The sequence below is a fragment of the Paralichthys olivaceus genome, chromosome 1 (genome assembly GCF_024713975.1).
Source record: "Paralichthys olivaceus isolate ysfri-2021 chromosome 1, ASM2471397v2, whole genome shotgun sequence".
NCBI classification, from domain to species: domain Eukaryota; kingdom Metazoa; phylum Chordata; class Actinopteri; order Pleuronectiformes; family Paralichthyidae; genus Paralichthys; species Paralichthys olivaceus.
The window spans coordinates 25762999-25777729 of NC_091093.1; the positions used below are offsets into that span (position 1 = coordinate 25762999).

At 40.1% G+C, this 14731-nt stretch overlaps 2 protein-coding genes across 3 annotated transcripts in view; one reads left to right on the forward strand and one right to left on the reverse strand.

The window, feature by feature from the left end:
- The window catches only part of coro2ba (coronin, actin binding protein, 2Ba), a 37444-nt gene extending 32802 nt beyond the window's left edge, over nucleotides 1-4642 (reverse strand). The window contains exons 1-2 of one of the 2 annotated variants that reach the window (XM_069525884.1): nucleotides 4501-4642; nucleotides 1819-1932 (exon numbers count right to left, since the gene is read on the reverse strand). In XM_069525884.1, the coding sequence (XP_069381985.1) occupies nucleotides 1819-1833 (15 nt within the window). In that variant the 5' untranslated portion in view covers nucleotides 1834-1932; nucleotides 4501-4642. Of the gene's footprint in view, nucleotides 1-1818; nucleotides 1933-2152; nucleotides 2172-4500 lie in introns of those variants that run through there. The other variant, XM_020099574.2, reaches the window with a different exon arrangement.
- Nucleotides 4643-5130: 488 nt separating this feature from the next.
- itga11a (integrin, alpha 11a) overlaps nucleotides 5131-14731 on the forward strand; it is a 59006-nt gene continuing 49405 nt past the window's right edge. The window contains exons 1-2 of the mRNA XM_069525877.1: nucleotides 5131-5271; nucleotides 7100-7167. Of these exons, the coding sequence (XP_069381978.1) occupies nucleotides 7152-7167 (16 nt within the window). The 5' untranslated portion in view covers nucleotides 5131-5271; nucleotides 7100-7151. The remainder of the gene's footprint in view (nucleotides 5272-7099; nucleotides 7168-14731) is intronic.

A 14731-nucleotide genomic window follows, 5' to 3' on the forward strand; every position in this document is an offset into this window, starting at 1 on the left:
TTGACGTGTTGGTGCTCATTAGCCAAAACTCCATGCACAATACACATTATATGCTTTTGTAAGCCTAATCTGTAACGTAAGAGGTCAGACCAGACGATACTGATCTTTTACGTAGGCATGGTAGAGACTGTCTCTTTTGAATCTTGTCGCAGGCTATTGAATGTGTGAGCAGAGGGTAGAAGGCTGTTTAGCCCTGTCAGCACAGCAGCCTCTTGTCCTGTATCCCTCCCCAAGGTGACTTCACTGCTGTTGGCAGGCAGAACTACGAAAACAGTTCCCCAGACCCTCTCCCCCTGCCTCCCCCCACACACCCATCATCTTTTAGATCCAATTGGGTAATGTGCTTTCATTTTTTCTTTTTTGCATGGATGTCAAAGGATGTTTATGTCTTTCCCTTTTTTATTCACTCCGCCCCCCCTCACCTCATTACCATGATTGCAGGTAGGAATTAAAATGCAAGACAAAGAAATAAAAAAAATGGGCGAATTCATTGAAATTCTCTCCAATGCATCTGCCCTTGTCTACAGTTAGATTTAGGCTTGGGCTCAGAGCCAGCTTGTAGCGCCTGACCTTTTCCTCTCTCAGTTCTCATAGTGGAGAACATCCACCTACACAGCTGCACACTCCTACCACAGGCAGGGAAACTGCACTTTGAGAGCAACTGTCTGTGCTATTGTGGAGTGTTTTTAAACATTTCAGGCCATAAACGCAAACTACACATTTCTGCATTCACAGAACTTTAGTGTGGAAGTTGCAGGTGTGGGACTGTGAGTAAATAGGCCATTGTCCTGTGTCTACAGTAGGTCATCTATTTTGGTCCAGGTTAATTCTCTACATGGGAGCAGGTGTGCTAATTTCCTCTGTCTCTTCCTGTTTCTCTCTCTCTCTCCCCCCCCTCTCCCCCTCTCTCCCTCTCCCTCTCTGTTAATTGAATAAGAGGATTTAACTGGCTGCTGCAGCGTTAAGCACAGACTGCGACCACCAATAGAGACGTGGGTTAACGTAAACACTCACCCGGTCAATGAGTAATTTAAGAGAAGCTTAAGACTGCTATACCACCCACCCACACCCACACCCACACACTTGGGGAACCATGCATATACTTCCATCTGTTCCCACAGAAGGTGTCATAGTCATAACAATATTGCTATAGGCCAAACCCTAACATTAACCACATAGCGAGTTTTAACCACAGCTTTACATCCTCTTATGGGCGATGAGTCCCCATAATGTGACTGCAGTTCCAGAAGCAGATGCATTTTTACAAATTGATTTTAGATCAAGGAGAAGCTACGATGACCAGAGCACACTATCAAAATCCCCCAAAAAGTGAGGCTCAAGTCACAGTAGGTCACAACAACCCTTAAATCCTGCACATGTGATGTGATAACTGAGACTGAAATGGAGTCAAACCATTTAAAAGAAACAGGTCTTTTAAAGCCAAATCTGACATTGAATTTCTTCTCTGAACACAAAGTCTCATCTAAATAAAGTGAATGTAGCTTCTACATATATAAACAACTTCCTCATACCCAGAAAGTACGAAAAACAGAGAGTGTAAACACAGAATTTGATTGATTTTATCTGAACCTGATTGCGTTTCTGATGGGAGCAGTCACACCAGCTCACATTCTCACACATCCTCAGGCAGCAGCATCCTGACAACCCGGCAACTCCAACACACTCCTCAAAAACTCATCCTCCACAGACAAAACACACAAACGACAATAACACCCTTAAATAACCCCTCCAGGCTCAAATCACTGGTGACGTGACTGAAAATTGCCCCCCCCCACACTCCATCTGAAGTGGTCTTACCTTTGTGACAGTCATGCAGAATCAGTGGGTGAGGAGCAGGCCAGTGTCCCCTTCAAGCAGAGAGCAGTGCCGCAGGAGTGGCAGAGTGATGAGGAGGAGAGGAGGGCAGCTATGCTGAATATGCAGAGTGAGAGAGAGAGAGAGAGAGAGAGAGAGAGAGAAAAGAGGAGGGGACAGACAGGTTAGTGTGTCTGGCTCACTAATGCCGAGAGGGTGATTGCTGCTGCAGTGAAGTAATGGCTGGCGGTCGGTTACTACAACAGGGAAAAGCTCCCTGATAGGATACACCCCTCCCTCCTCCCTCACCAGCTGCACACACAGAAAACACACGCACACACACTGATGATGCACGCAAGGTCTGGCTGCCCTGCCCTCTCTTCGCTTCTGTCTCTCGCAATATGATTAGTGATGGGCGAATTCAGCTTATTGATGAGCAGTGAGGCAGGGCTGCAGGAGGAGGCGGGAAGAGCAGTGCTGCCTGGGACAGGAGGGGGGAGGACTGCAGAACCAGGGGGAGGGAGGGAGGGAGTTGGACGCTGTGTCGCAGTCTGCTACTCAGGCACTGAGCTGACTGCACGACCTCTGGTGTGTATGAATGCATGTGTGTCTGAGTGAGTGACACAAGCATTGATGGGAGGAGGCAAGATTTTTTGAGAAGTCAAAGCTGCACAGAATCTAGAAGCCCTGGTACAAACACGTGTTTACATGTAAATAAGGTAAAAGTTGGAAAGCTGCACTTGCGAGGACACAGACTGATGCGATTTATCTCCTTATCCTTCACCCAAATCCTCATTATGTCCTTCATTAACCCAACGCTTAACTAGAACAGATGCTATTAATTATTCAGTGGAGTATTACTGTGATGATCTCAGCAATTATCGAGACTTTTGCTTTACATGTATGAGTGGGACACAAATAAATGTGGTGAATATGTTGCACACATTAGCCATATTGTATATTTATATCACAAAATAATTATTAGTGTATCAACACAATGATTTTAGATCTAAATGTTGTTGTGCACTTACCTTCCAATTATAAAAGCAAATGCTGGTCTAAGACCTTAAACCTCTTGAACAGGTATAATGTCTGCATCTATTCATAGTATGGTCACATAAACACACTCATATGTCTCTGTCATACTACTGTAACACCAAGTATCTGAGTGGGAGGCTGCAACCCACAATAGTGGCTTTGTTTTGTGCATCTACATGTACATGCTGTGTGTGTGTGTGTGTGTGTGTTGTGTCTTTACATGCTGATGAAGGCAACAAAGACAGTGAGGTTTTTCTTTGACAGAAATGATCCACTGCTGGCAGGTCATTACAGTTTTGCGTTTTTATCACAAAGCCATATTGTCATTAAGTGGTCACTTTGCTCCTCAGTCTTCAGGAGTGTCATCTGAGGCCCCACTCTTAGTATTTCCTGTCTAGAACAATAGTATTTCCTGTGTGCATATTATGGGGAAGAGGGTCTTCAAAATCTATGAGAGAATATCTGGAATAAACAACTGCCACTTAAAGCACATCAACATAAATTGTAGTTTATCATGACAAACACTTGAGGGGTTAATGTTAAAATAAAGGAATTACCTTTATCTTAAAAGCTGTGGCAAGACATGGTGTTTCAACCCCTTGAAATGAAGAGAACATAAAGAAAGTAGTAATTTCTACAAAACGGAAGGAGTGTGATCTAAGTTAAAGTTTTCAGGACATTGGAAGTGCGTAATCTTTCCATTTCACCCCTTGTAAAGGACGTGAGGGGACCAGACAACCTCCACTGGGTGGAGGTGGCAAACCAGAGACCTGCAGACACAGAGTCTCAAATGTTCCTTGTGTAAATGCTCCTATTTACAGAACATGGAGGTGGGAGGAGAGAAGATTTTTATTAAATTTTCATGTGAAAGTCAATGGTGATAAATTTAATGTTGATAAATGACGTTCTGCTTCCCTCCCTTACTATTAACTATAGTAAATTATGTTTAGGAATTTGAATGGGAATTTAATTTCCTTGTTTACTTTTTCTAAATCTCTCTCTGGACAGGTACTTGGGGGAATCCATCATACTTAGTAGTTTGCTGCCCTCTAGTGGTAATCTTCTATTGTTACCTCCACGTAGTTTGACTCACAGTATATTGTCAATGTATTTGAACTATACCTTATCTTTTTTCAAGACTTGGAGAAAAACGCTTATTTCTATTTAACAGGGCTTGTAAACTAACCTGTTAAATTATTTCCACTTGTGATATTTTTAACTTTTTACTTGTGCAGTAAATGTTGAGTCACCCCTCTATAATCCAGAGCAGAGCTGATAGATATTATATTAAAGAAACATTGAACTATCATCATTAAGCAATATCTATTTTTCTTTCTACTGAGAGACAAATGTAAAGTTATTCAAGGATCAGAAGCAAATTCACTCTTTGCCATTTCTGGAGGTTAATGGTTACTATGAAATATAAGCTTCATAAAAAAGATTTCTCATAAATTTAGAAATGTGGGTTTGACATACTCTTGGAAGTAAAAATGTACCAATAATTTAATTCCCCTAATTTACAGTTACACTAGTTATTGGATAATTATTGCTATTGGATATTCCAGTGCTTTTTATGGTGCCAAAATACAACCGTGTCTGTGTAAGTTCCTTTCCATTGATGCAGGTGTAAGTTAATTCATCTCTCACCTTATAGAGGGATGAGATAAAACCCATCATGACTGTATCAGGAGCAGTTTGTAGTAATGAAGGACTGTGGCTGTTTGGTTCCCGTTCACTCTGACATGTTCGAATGGAACAACATGTCGCACCTCTTCCATATTTAGCAATCAGCTCTGAATTCACTTCCGCTGACTCCGTCCAGGTGTTTCAATCTTCCCACTTTCTGTGTTTCTACTTCCGCTTTCGTTTCATCATGCTGCGTTCAAGACAACACGGAAATACGGGACTAACACGGGATGCACTATTTATATAAACGTTAACTAGCCACCTAGCTGAAAGTCAACTAACCACTCAGCTAAAAGTTTACTAGCCACTTAGCTAAAAGTCAACTAACCACTCAGCTAAAAGTTTACTAGCCACCTAGCTAAAAGTCAACTAGCTACCTAGCTAAAAATCACTAGCCACTTAGCTAAAAGTTAACTAGCCACCTAGCTAAAAGTCAACTAGCCACCTAGCTGAAAGTCAACTAACCACTCAGCTAAAAGTTTACTAGCCACTTAGCTAAAAGTCAACTAACCACTCAGCTAAAAGTTTACTAGCCACCTAGCTAAAAGTCAACTAGCTACCTAGCTAAAAATCACTAGCCACTTACCTAAAAGTCAACTAACCACTTAGCTAAAAGACTAGCTGTCTTATGTTGAGATTGAAAGGCTGTAGCATTAACTTGGCTTCTTGTTTGAACTTGGTGGCAGCTGTTGTTCTCTTGTGTGAATTGACCGGACCCACATATATTCACAGGTTTGTAGACTTTTAATATGATTTGTTGTGTCACCATTTATTAAAACCATATATGATATACAGTATATCCATTAGTGTAGAAACTGAATGTCAAATATACTTTAATTAATCACAACTTAGTATCTGTGAATTCAACTGGCTACAAACATCAACATATTTCAGTTATTTCATATTTTAGATGTCTATACTATAATCTTCTATATTGAAGATTAAATGAGTTGAATGTCTTCCACATGGGCTTTTTGCATTTTCTCGATAAGTGATGGGTTTGAAACGTTTTTTTTGTCATTGAATGGCCACAGGAAACTTTACAGGTTCTCAAGTGGGAATAAATTAGTTTTATGCACACACACACACACACACACACACACACACAAACACAGGACAACCCAATATACCGGCAATATTTAACCTTACTTGTAATGGTAACAGTAAATCTCTCTAGTTTCCATTTTTATTTTCTGTGAACAAAAATAACTTTTATGTGTTGGCTTTATAGAGATGTTTCCATTTTTGGATGAGGAGCCTGGCTTCTTTGACGGGTTCTGTTTGGCTAAAGACTGTGAGGTTTCCAGACAGATGTGTTGAGCCCAAAGAAAATCAACTGTCAGTAACATTGTGGCATGTTGTCTCGCATGTATGATCTCATCAAAAGATTGTTTGTCTGTTGACTTTAGAGACGAGATGATAATGACAACTAGTCTACTTGTTCTGATGGAGATTGTTGGCATAGATGATGAAGATGATCTTTCTCGATGTAATCTGATCATTTAGAGATTTAGATATTTCAGATTCAGTTAAGATCTCCATAAACCCTAGAACTACACCACCTCCAGCAACAATTTGCAGTAATATGATATGTGGTTAAATTTCTAAAAGCCTAAAATTGCCAGCAGGCCTCATATTTTCTAATATTTTTGTTAAAGTATTGCCTTTATTGTTTTGTTAATCCTACAAGATGATTTAAAAAAAGTTTTTACAGGTGGGGAAAAGAAACTGATATTTGCTTCACTTCATTTTTGATTCTACTGTCACTGAGTAAACCTGTCTTCAGGTCTGGAGGCTTTGTAATACAAATCTATCAGAGATGCATTCAGGCCCACAAACATTAGGTGCTATATCGACTATATATCGAAGTAATAGAATTTAAAAATCTATCCTTTGACACACAGGAAGTCATTGCAATGATTCAAGGAACCCTCAGCTGACTCACCGTTCAAAAAACAAATTATAATCATTAAATCCGATCACTTGCCTGACAGACTAAAGGCTGCTTGCATAGGCAACTTAAAAAACGATTTCATGCTTGAAGGGAAGCCGACAGAATCCAGAAACTGAACTGTGGCTAATGTTTCCATTTACTGGAATAGCTACATAGCAATGATCTATAACCCTAAAGACTATAGCCCAACAAATACTACTATATTATATTACTGTGCATCTTAAATTTTAGCCATAGTTTGACAAATTAGGAACTTAATCCATCAATCAAGAGATATATATGCATATAGGCTGCAGTGCAAACTCTCCTCAGCTGTTCTTACACCTGCCTGCATAGGTTAATTAACCCTGATTACAAAACTGTGAATCCTTTACTAAGTTAGTTGCTCATAACTTCCACAGTGAGACCTCAACAAGTATTTTTTGAAACGCTGAGCCTTGCAATGAATTTAAATGAATCACCATAAAATATGTATTGAATTGGATCCTATCCACAGGTGGCGCTGTGGTTCTTTGTCGTGAAACACACACAGTGCACATACATTGCTCCTTCTGTGCTGCAACTAATGTCTGTGTTTCTTTTTCTTGTTTCTGCTTCACTGGCCAGCTGACCGCAGAGGGAGGGAGAGAGATAAGAATGATGGAGGAGAAAGAAGACAATGACACACAGCAAAGGTATGTGGTCAGATTTAAATCAGATTTACAATATATGAGTGTGAACCAAAAGAATGGCCAAGTTTTTATTTACAGTTATGAGCAATTTGCCCCATTACCCCAGCTCCCTCTCTCATACTCTCCTATGTACCCTGACTGAGTCCCCCCTTTGGATCCTCTAACACTGGCCCACCGCGTGATTTCCCCTCACAGAAATTGTTGCTCTAGTGGAACATTTAATGCACGGGGGCTCAGATTTCGGCTTCTCCGGTGCACTGCACAGTGTTCCAGCCAGCCACAGTCTGCACACTAACCACTTCCTTTAACAGAAGCAAAGTGAAGAAGGAGAGGGAAAAGCAGAAGAGGGGAAGGCAGCAAGTGAGGCCATGAACAAATGAGTGGAGGCAAGGCAAAGCAGCTGATGGACGTTGACAGACGTAGGAAGTGCAGCTAGTGGGAATGAGAGTGATTGAGGTCGTCAGCAATCAGTCGTGTGTATTTCGTGGAAGCACACTCTGCAGTGTCCTCACAAGTTTGTGCCTCTTTGTGTACGTGATGCATAGCTTAATCATGAGTCGACAATTCCATAGCATGCGAACAAATGTATTGCTCCACTCTCGCCTTCTCTTTAAGTCATTTTCCACTGGTTTTTAATTCATCCAAGTCTTGTCTCCAGCTACGTTTCCCCTCACAGAGCCTCTCGTTTGTTCTATTTTTTCACCTGCCGGTCATTGGGGCACATTTACGAAGTTGTCTGATGGAAAAATGCCTCCAACTCTCTGAGTCCTCACCAGACTCCTGTCAGCATCAAGGAGAGACACATCTGAACTTAATGCTATATTTTTAAGACCTGGCATAACCTCTCTTCCTGCCTTTTTTAATGACCTTAGTAAACCTGTTGTTGAGTTCAAGAGAGTTAGATAAGGATAATGCAATTAAGATGCTTTAAGGAGAGAAATATATCAATGATTTGGATTTAGTGCTGCCATCATTTGGAATAAAGACCCAAACTCAGTAACCAGACACGTATACATTCTTTTCTTTTAATTATTTTTCATCTCCGTTTATCACTGTGTTTTTCCCTTTTCCTTTCTCCCATACACATTCACCACACACAGAGTCTGGAAAACAACACACACACATTAAGTCAGTGACAGCAGCACAAAGACTTAACATGTGGTAGCAGTTAAGTAGACCTTTGCAGTTCAATAGACCTCAAATAAAGAAAAAAAATACTGCAAACATAGCACATAACCTCTCATAAACCATAGAAAAAGATAACCTTTGTCCCAAATGCTCCATGGCCATGTATTTGGATCTCATATAAAAGGTAAGAGGAAAACACTGAGCTGAACTGATTGAGTTTGTCAGTTTTGCTGACACTGCACATTGAAATATTACTTTGGTCAGCTAGGTCCCCATCAATGAATTTGAAGTGTCCTTAATATTCATGTGGTCTCATTGTGAGGTCTAAATACCACCAATTGTTTCTTTATGTTTCATGGCGTGGTTGTGACAGGTATATGTATATATTTCAATCTGGCAAGACTTTTAGATAAACAAGTGTGAATGAAATTAAATTTGGTGTGGCCAAGAGGAATGGTTGGAGCCTAGAAAATGGTGATGAGGAATGGAGCATGAAGTCGGGACATCTCATGAACGGCTTCTGGTTGGAAGAGAGATGACCGGGTTGAGGTAGTGCAAGGGTAAAGGTGTGTCATTTTGTGATCGTGTTGCTAAACTGACGGCTGAATGACAGGAGGGAGAGAGAACATTCAAAACTTTGACGGCTTACAAGTAATCGGCTCAAGGCGAGCTGATTAGGTTCTGATTGAAGGAAAAGGAAGTGTGTAAAAGAAAAATGAGGTGGTGGAGTCTATACAGCAGGAACTCTGCATGTGATGTAAGCTTGGTTTTCGTTGGCCGTTTCGTGTGTTTGTGCACCTCCCTACTTTTTTAACTTGGGTGGTTTAGCGCAACATGGATGATCTAGAGGAAGGAATCTGTGAACAGGCCTATCTCTATGTCCCATCATTCATCAGGGAGCATGGAGATTCCCAGTTGGCTCATGTTGGGACTTTGCAGAGACTGTTGGTATAGACAGTAATTCTGCAGGAACTTTGGAAAATCCTCCTTGACCAGTTTGTCAAGGCAAAGAAACGTGCTCAAGCCCACAGTGGTGCTCCTGGAGGAAACAAACCGGTGTCCAAACTGTTCTGTTTGTGTTGCTTTCTTTGCCCTTTTCTGATGCTGTCATTTTATTTTTCTCTGATGCCCTCTCAACATTTAAGAAAAGACTTCACAGAGTCATTGTGCTTCAAGTGCAAGTATGAAAAGGAAAGGCATCCAGACAGTCTCCTTGACTGACCTTTCCCTTAGCTTTATTTCACAGGTAATTCAATAATCAAAAACCTAGTGAAATATATTTATTTAATACTGACCCATGGTCAATGATTCATTGACAAGGTAAATTATCTCTCTTAATGGAGACTTCAGAAATAGTAGCCTTTCAGATTCAAATATAACCATCTTAATTAAGCGAAACTATAATTTTCTCTCCTGGATCTGTTCCAAAAAAATAAACTGCAGAATGTTTCTGTCCTTTTCTTTGTTGGCTCTAACTATGATCATCTAAGTAAGTTGTGTCGATCCTCTGTTAACATGATAGAGTAACAAAAATAAAAATGGTGTGGACATGGTTGTGTGGTCTTCCTATCTCAAAGGAAGCAAGGACAGACACGCTAGGTCCTAGTCCAGCACTAAGACCAATGCTCATTCTTCAATCGCTGCAGCTCCTGTCATTGCTTACACAGCTTGCTGGCCAGCCTGAAGTTTCATTCCCAGGCTTAACACTAACAGGCTATGGTTTATCATAAAAGCAGTGGAATGCTATTGAACCTTCTGCAGAAGTCTGCATCCCTTTCAGCGTACTGCTTAAAGAATAAAAAAAGAAGTTGAATTGTGTTGAATCGCATACAGGAATCAAAAAGTCAGGTCAGTTACTATATACAGTACAATGATGTCCCAGAGAAACGCATTCTCTGTCAATGTCTGGTATCATATCAACTCCTTCTGGGTGGTTTAGGATCTCCGTGATCTTAAAATACTTGTGGGGTTCATTTCTGTTTTGTAAATTTGTGTCTGTTCTTTGTCTCCTCCTGTTTCGTGGTCTGTTGTTTTGTTGTTTATATCTTAAATGCTAAATGCTAAGGATTGACTACATTCCATCGTTCCTCTTGATTGTGTTTGATTGAGCTAGTAATCAAACTTGGAACGCCTGCAAAGTCTGATTAGTGCCAGCCGCCAGAAACCAGTGGCATATGTTTACCACATGCAACAAGCGACACATTGTTGTTCTATCTATGCATTTTCCTTGATTCAATATGACATAAAGCAATTTAGATTCAATTCCCACATGACAGAGCATTGGATAGTATTCAAAACTCAGGGGAATACACAAGGATGTCATAAAGATATTTCCCAATCACAAACTTGCTCCAGGTGGCGTACTCCTTAAATACATAAGATGCATTTGTATGTATTGGTTTTATATTTTCACAAGGATATTGGGATGCTTTTTTAAGAATATGAGATCATGTGAGTAGAAGACATAAACAAACATTTTCTATAGTTGAAGGCTGCAAGGCTTGATTCAGATTGACAAATAAGAAACTTACACAGATGGCTGGAAGTATCTGTTGTCGTCCAGTAATCATGATCCTGATTTAATATAAGCCAGAAAACTGTGTATTTTGTCACTGCGACAAGAACAGTCCATCTGCAATTTGTTTTGCCTGTTTAGGGCTAGATGTCCCTCTCTAATGCTTCACCATGTAGCAGCTAATAGCTCATATGCACACTGCACAGTCACATCTGTGTGGAAACAGCTGGTGAAAAAGTATTTGAAGCTGTGAGAAAGAATACAGCCAAAGTAATTAGGTGAGAGGCCTGTGGGTTTTTTTTTTACTTGAAGGCCAAAAACAATCATTACATTGTCTGAATAAGTGTGTTTGTGGTCTTTGAAGGGTTTGACCTGTTTCTTCTCTTCAGAAAGGTGTAGAAGGTGATACAAGGTGAGATAAAATTGTGATAAAAGTGTTTGAAGGCCCCCAAAGGCAAATAACCACTGATAGAAAAACAGCAGTACTTTATGAAACTAAAGATATGTTTGTGACCAGATGTCTTCAGGTACAGAATGGACTCAGTGCTCATAAACTGTGTAATTGAACAAGGGGTTCCAGCTGTTGACATCCACAGGGGACATATTTACCTGTGCTTGGCAAAGGCAAGACACTCAGCATGCAGGGACCCTGGGCAGCCCTGGACCCTGCTCCTGGAATCGTGCTGTCCTCTTACAGTAAATCACGGAGCAGTAGGGGTTGTTGAAAAAGTTTAAAAGTCTGAGTTGGTATTTCCAGCTAAACATCTCATTCCTGGACACCAGCTGTTTGGGAGAGTAAAAATGGGGCACCAGCCAGCTATATATCTCAGTGGTATATTTTCCATGGCTCATTATTCAGACTTTGTCGTGGAGGATATTTGATGCTCATTTTAGGTTAGTTGTAGTGTCTGATTGGCGAGGGCATGGTGTCTTTCTATGGTTGTGGGGAAGGATGTGTGAGAGGAAGGGGTTCTGTACTGCAAAAGTATATTTGTTTTTGTTTGGTAACCTGAAAACCTATACACAAGATATCTTAAGAAATAATTTTAGTAAGAACATTTTGGTCGGTCCCCCTTATTTCAAAGGTTTTTTTTTAGGGTTAAGATGTGTTTCTTGAGTATTTTCTGGGGTAAGGCATTTATTTGTGATGGTTATGGTATGAGGCTGCAGATGTCAATGAAGCATCAGGCATGAACTCTGTAAAATGTCCATGGAGATGGCCTTTCACTGCCTGAGCACAATTCCACCAGGGAAAGCTCAGTGTTTTTTGTTTACAGCACATCGACACTGACGTTGGCCCTTATTGCACAAAAGCTCTCCAGTCTCATTGTCTTTCCAAATTGTGAAATTGTCCAAATTGTTGTGTGAATGTATGCCACCTCTTTTTCCATCACTCCAGTTTCTAGTCCGTGGCATGATAGAAATGTCATTCACATGCCTGCTTGCTTTCTTTTTCTGAACATTTCTCTACTTTATTCTCACATGGACTCACTTGGACATTTTCCGAACATCATGCTTGGGGTCTGGCAGAAAAATTCTGGAAAATGTCCATCGAAATGAACAAGCAAATGACATTTGCATTCTTGTATGCAGACCCTTCAGACTGCATTGCATGTCTGAAAACTGCTGCAGTGTCCTCACATCTATAGAAAGATACTTAGTGTGTGTGTACTGGGGAGTCCACTCAATGTTTTATACTCCAGGTGCCGCCCAGGACATTTAATAATATAATATAGTCTTAGCCTATAAAAATGTCCTCCAAGGTGGCACAGTTGAAGAAATCAAAATTTTTGTGGCTTTGAATATAGTCAAGTGTATTTGTGAGAATCATTAAATCTCTTGCATTTAGTGCCAATGTCTGCATTTTTTCCAGTGTAGTCAGTTTATACAAAAGTATAAAGATGAAATAAATGAGTTTTAAATTTCTTCAGGAAAATGTGTATTTCACTCCATGCCACCATGATCCCATTTGGATTTCTACAGTTACATGAAATATGAGATGAATGTGGGTATGCAGTTACTTCAAACCTATTATTGCTGCGGGGAGTTAAGCTTAAATTGGTCAATTGTCTTTTCATGTGGTGCAAGAATTGGTTTGTGGTGAGATTATAAGACTTTCACATGGACTGCACTTTGATTATCTGAAACCCCTCCAAACTCGACCAAATTTAGTTCAACTCAACACATAATCCATTGATCAGAATTAGCTGTATAATCAAGACTGTGTAATTTGTCATCACACATCAGTATGTCCTTTTAAGGAAGGCATACATATCAGTGCACAGTCATTTAAGGTACATAGTCTACATTCCCTGAGAAATTGAAAACACATTTAGTACAATGGTTTATTTCCTTTTTTCCAATCTTTCCTTTTACATAACACTCATTAGCTCATGAAAGGCTCAGCGGTATGTCGCCTGTACTTGACTCAGTCAAGGCTTTGTGCACATGTAAAGTTTTAATAGTTGACACTTCATAAATTGAGTTTGTTCTCCAGATCATGTGGTCACCAGAGACACCAATAACATTCCTGACTCATTTCACATTGTACTATTATTTATTCCAAAGAAACAATTTTAAGGTGTCACACAAGCCTCCCAGTATAACCACAGTAAGATGGTTTGACCACTGGGAAGCTGCACTAAGTGGTGGACACAGCCTGCTCTTTTGTTTTCCCTGACCAGATGTATTCTGCCAGTGTAAGGAACCTGGCAACTCTCTGGTCACAAGCTCACTCCTCAAACCTTAAGGCCATTGCTGCCCCATTCACACATTCCTATTTATTTTTCAAGAAGGCCCCAGGGCCTCTGAATATGGGGGCTAAGGCCAACATAAGGGCAAGTCCCCTGGAGGTGAGAGGCCTCTGGCTAAAGACCAAAGGCTTTGTCAACTATCCATCCCAAGTGACACATGCCAAAAATACAAACCTCACTTTATGTACAGCATAACAAAAAACCTTCCGTTTCTGAATTGGTTGTTATACAGTTATTTAACCATATCAGCTATCTAAGGTAAATAACATGTTTCCCTACAAGATACACTGATACACCTGTTAAGTGTTTTTTCTAATATGATAATAATATATATTACCTCTGCCAAAGAGGTTATGGTTTGTTTGTAAGCAAGTTTGTGCAAAAACTTAGTGGAATGAAGCACCATGGGTGAGGGAAAACCCATTCAATTTTCTTTAACAATGTGAGATAGGGCTTTTTTAAAATGTATATGTACATACATTTTCCTTGCTTTCTCAGAGAATAATTTGCAATTCGGTGCAGATCCAAAAGTAAATCTGGATCATGTGCTTGCATAAGGGGACTGTTTGGTCTTGGTGGGGGTATGCTGTGCCATTCTAGCATACTTTTTCTGACTATGCATGGAGAACTGTTAAATTCATGCTGAGATAAGGACATTTTCATTTAGTTTGTAAAACCTAAAGCTAAACATCGAATGCAGATTGTGCTCCCTGACTCGCTGTAATCTTGGCAGTATTTTTTAAATACTAAAAAAACTGAACTCGATTAGCACCTATTAAGGGCAGGGATCCTCTGCTTTGCAAATTAAATAGTTCTTTTGAAAATACAAACATAGTTAAAGAAACTGAATCTGTCTTCTTGTGAGCAAATGAATAGCCAAGGCTGGTGCAAAAATAAACAGAAGGTTTAAACCCTCATTAGAACAGTAGCTGCCAGAGTGTAAAACAACATACAACGCCATCACATGTAGACTGTCCCCTTGGAAACACTGCACCACAAGTTGTGTTGCATTAGCCATTAATGTGTTATCATAAAGGTTGCATTTTAAAAAGGTCTATGAGAGAGATTTAACTTGGTGTAAGAGCGGTCAACCTGCAGGAGAAAATTGCATATAAGCTTCGTGAAACCTAATAATTACATGAAAAAAAATTGTAGACTGTTTGGTTTTCCG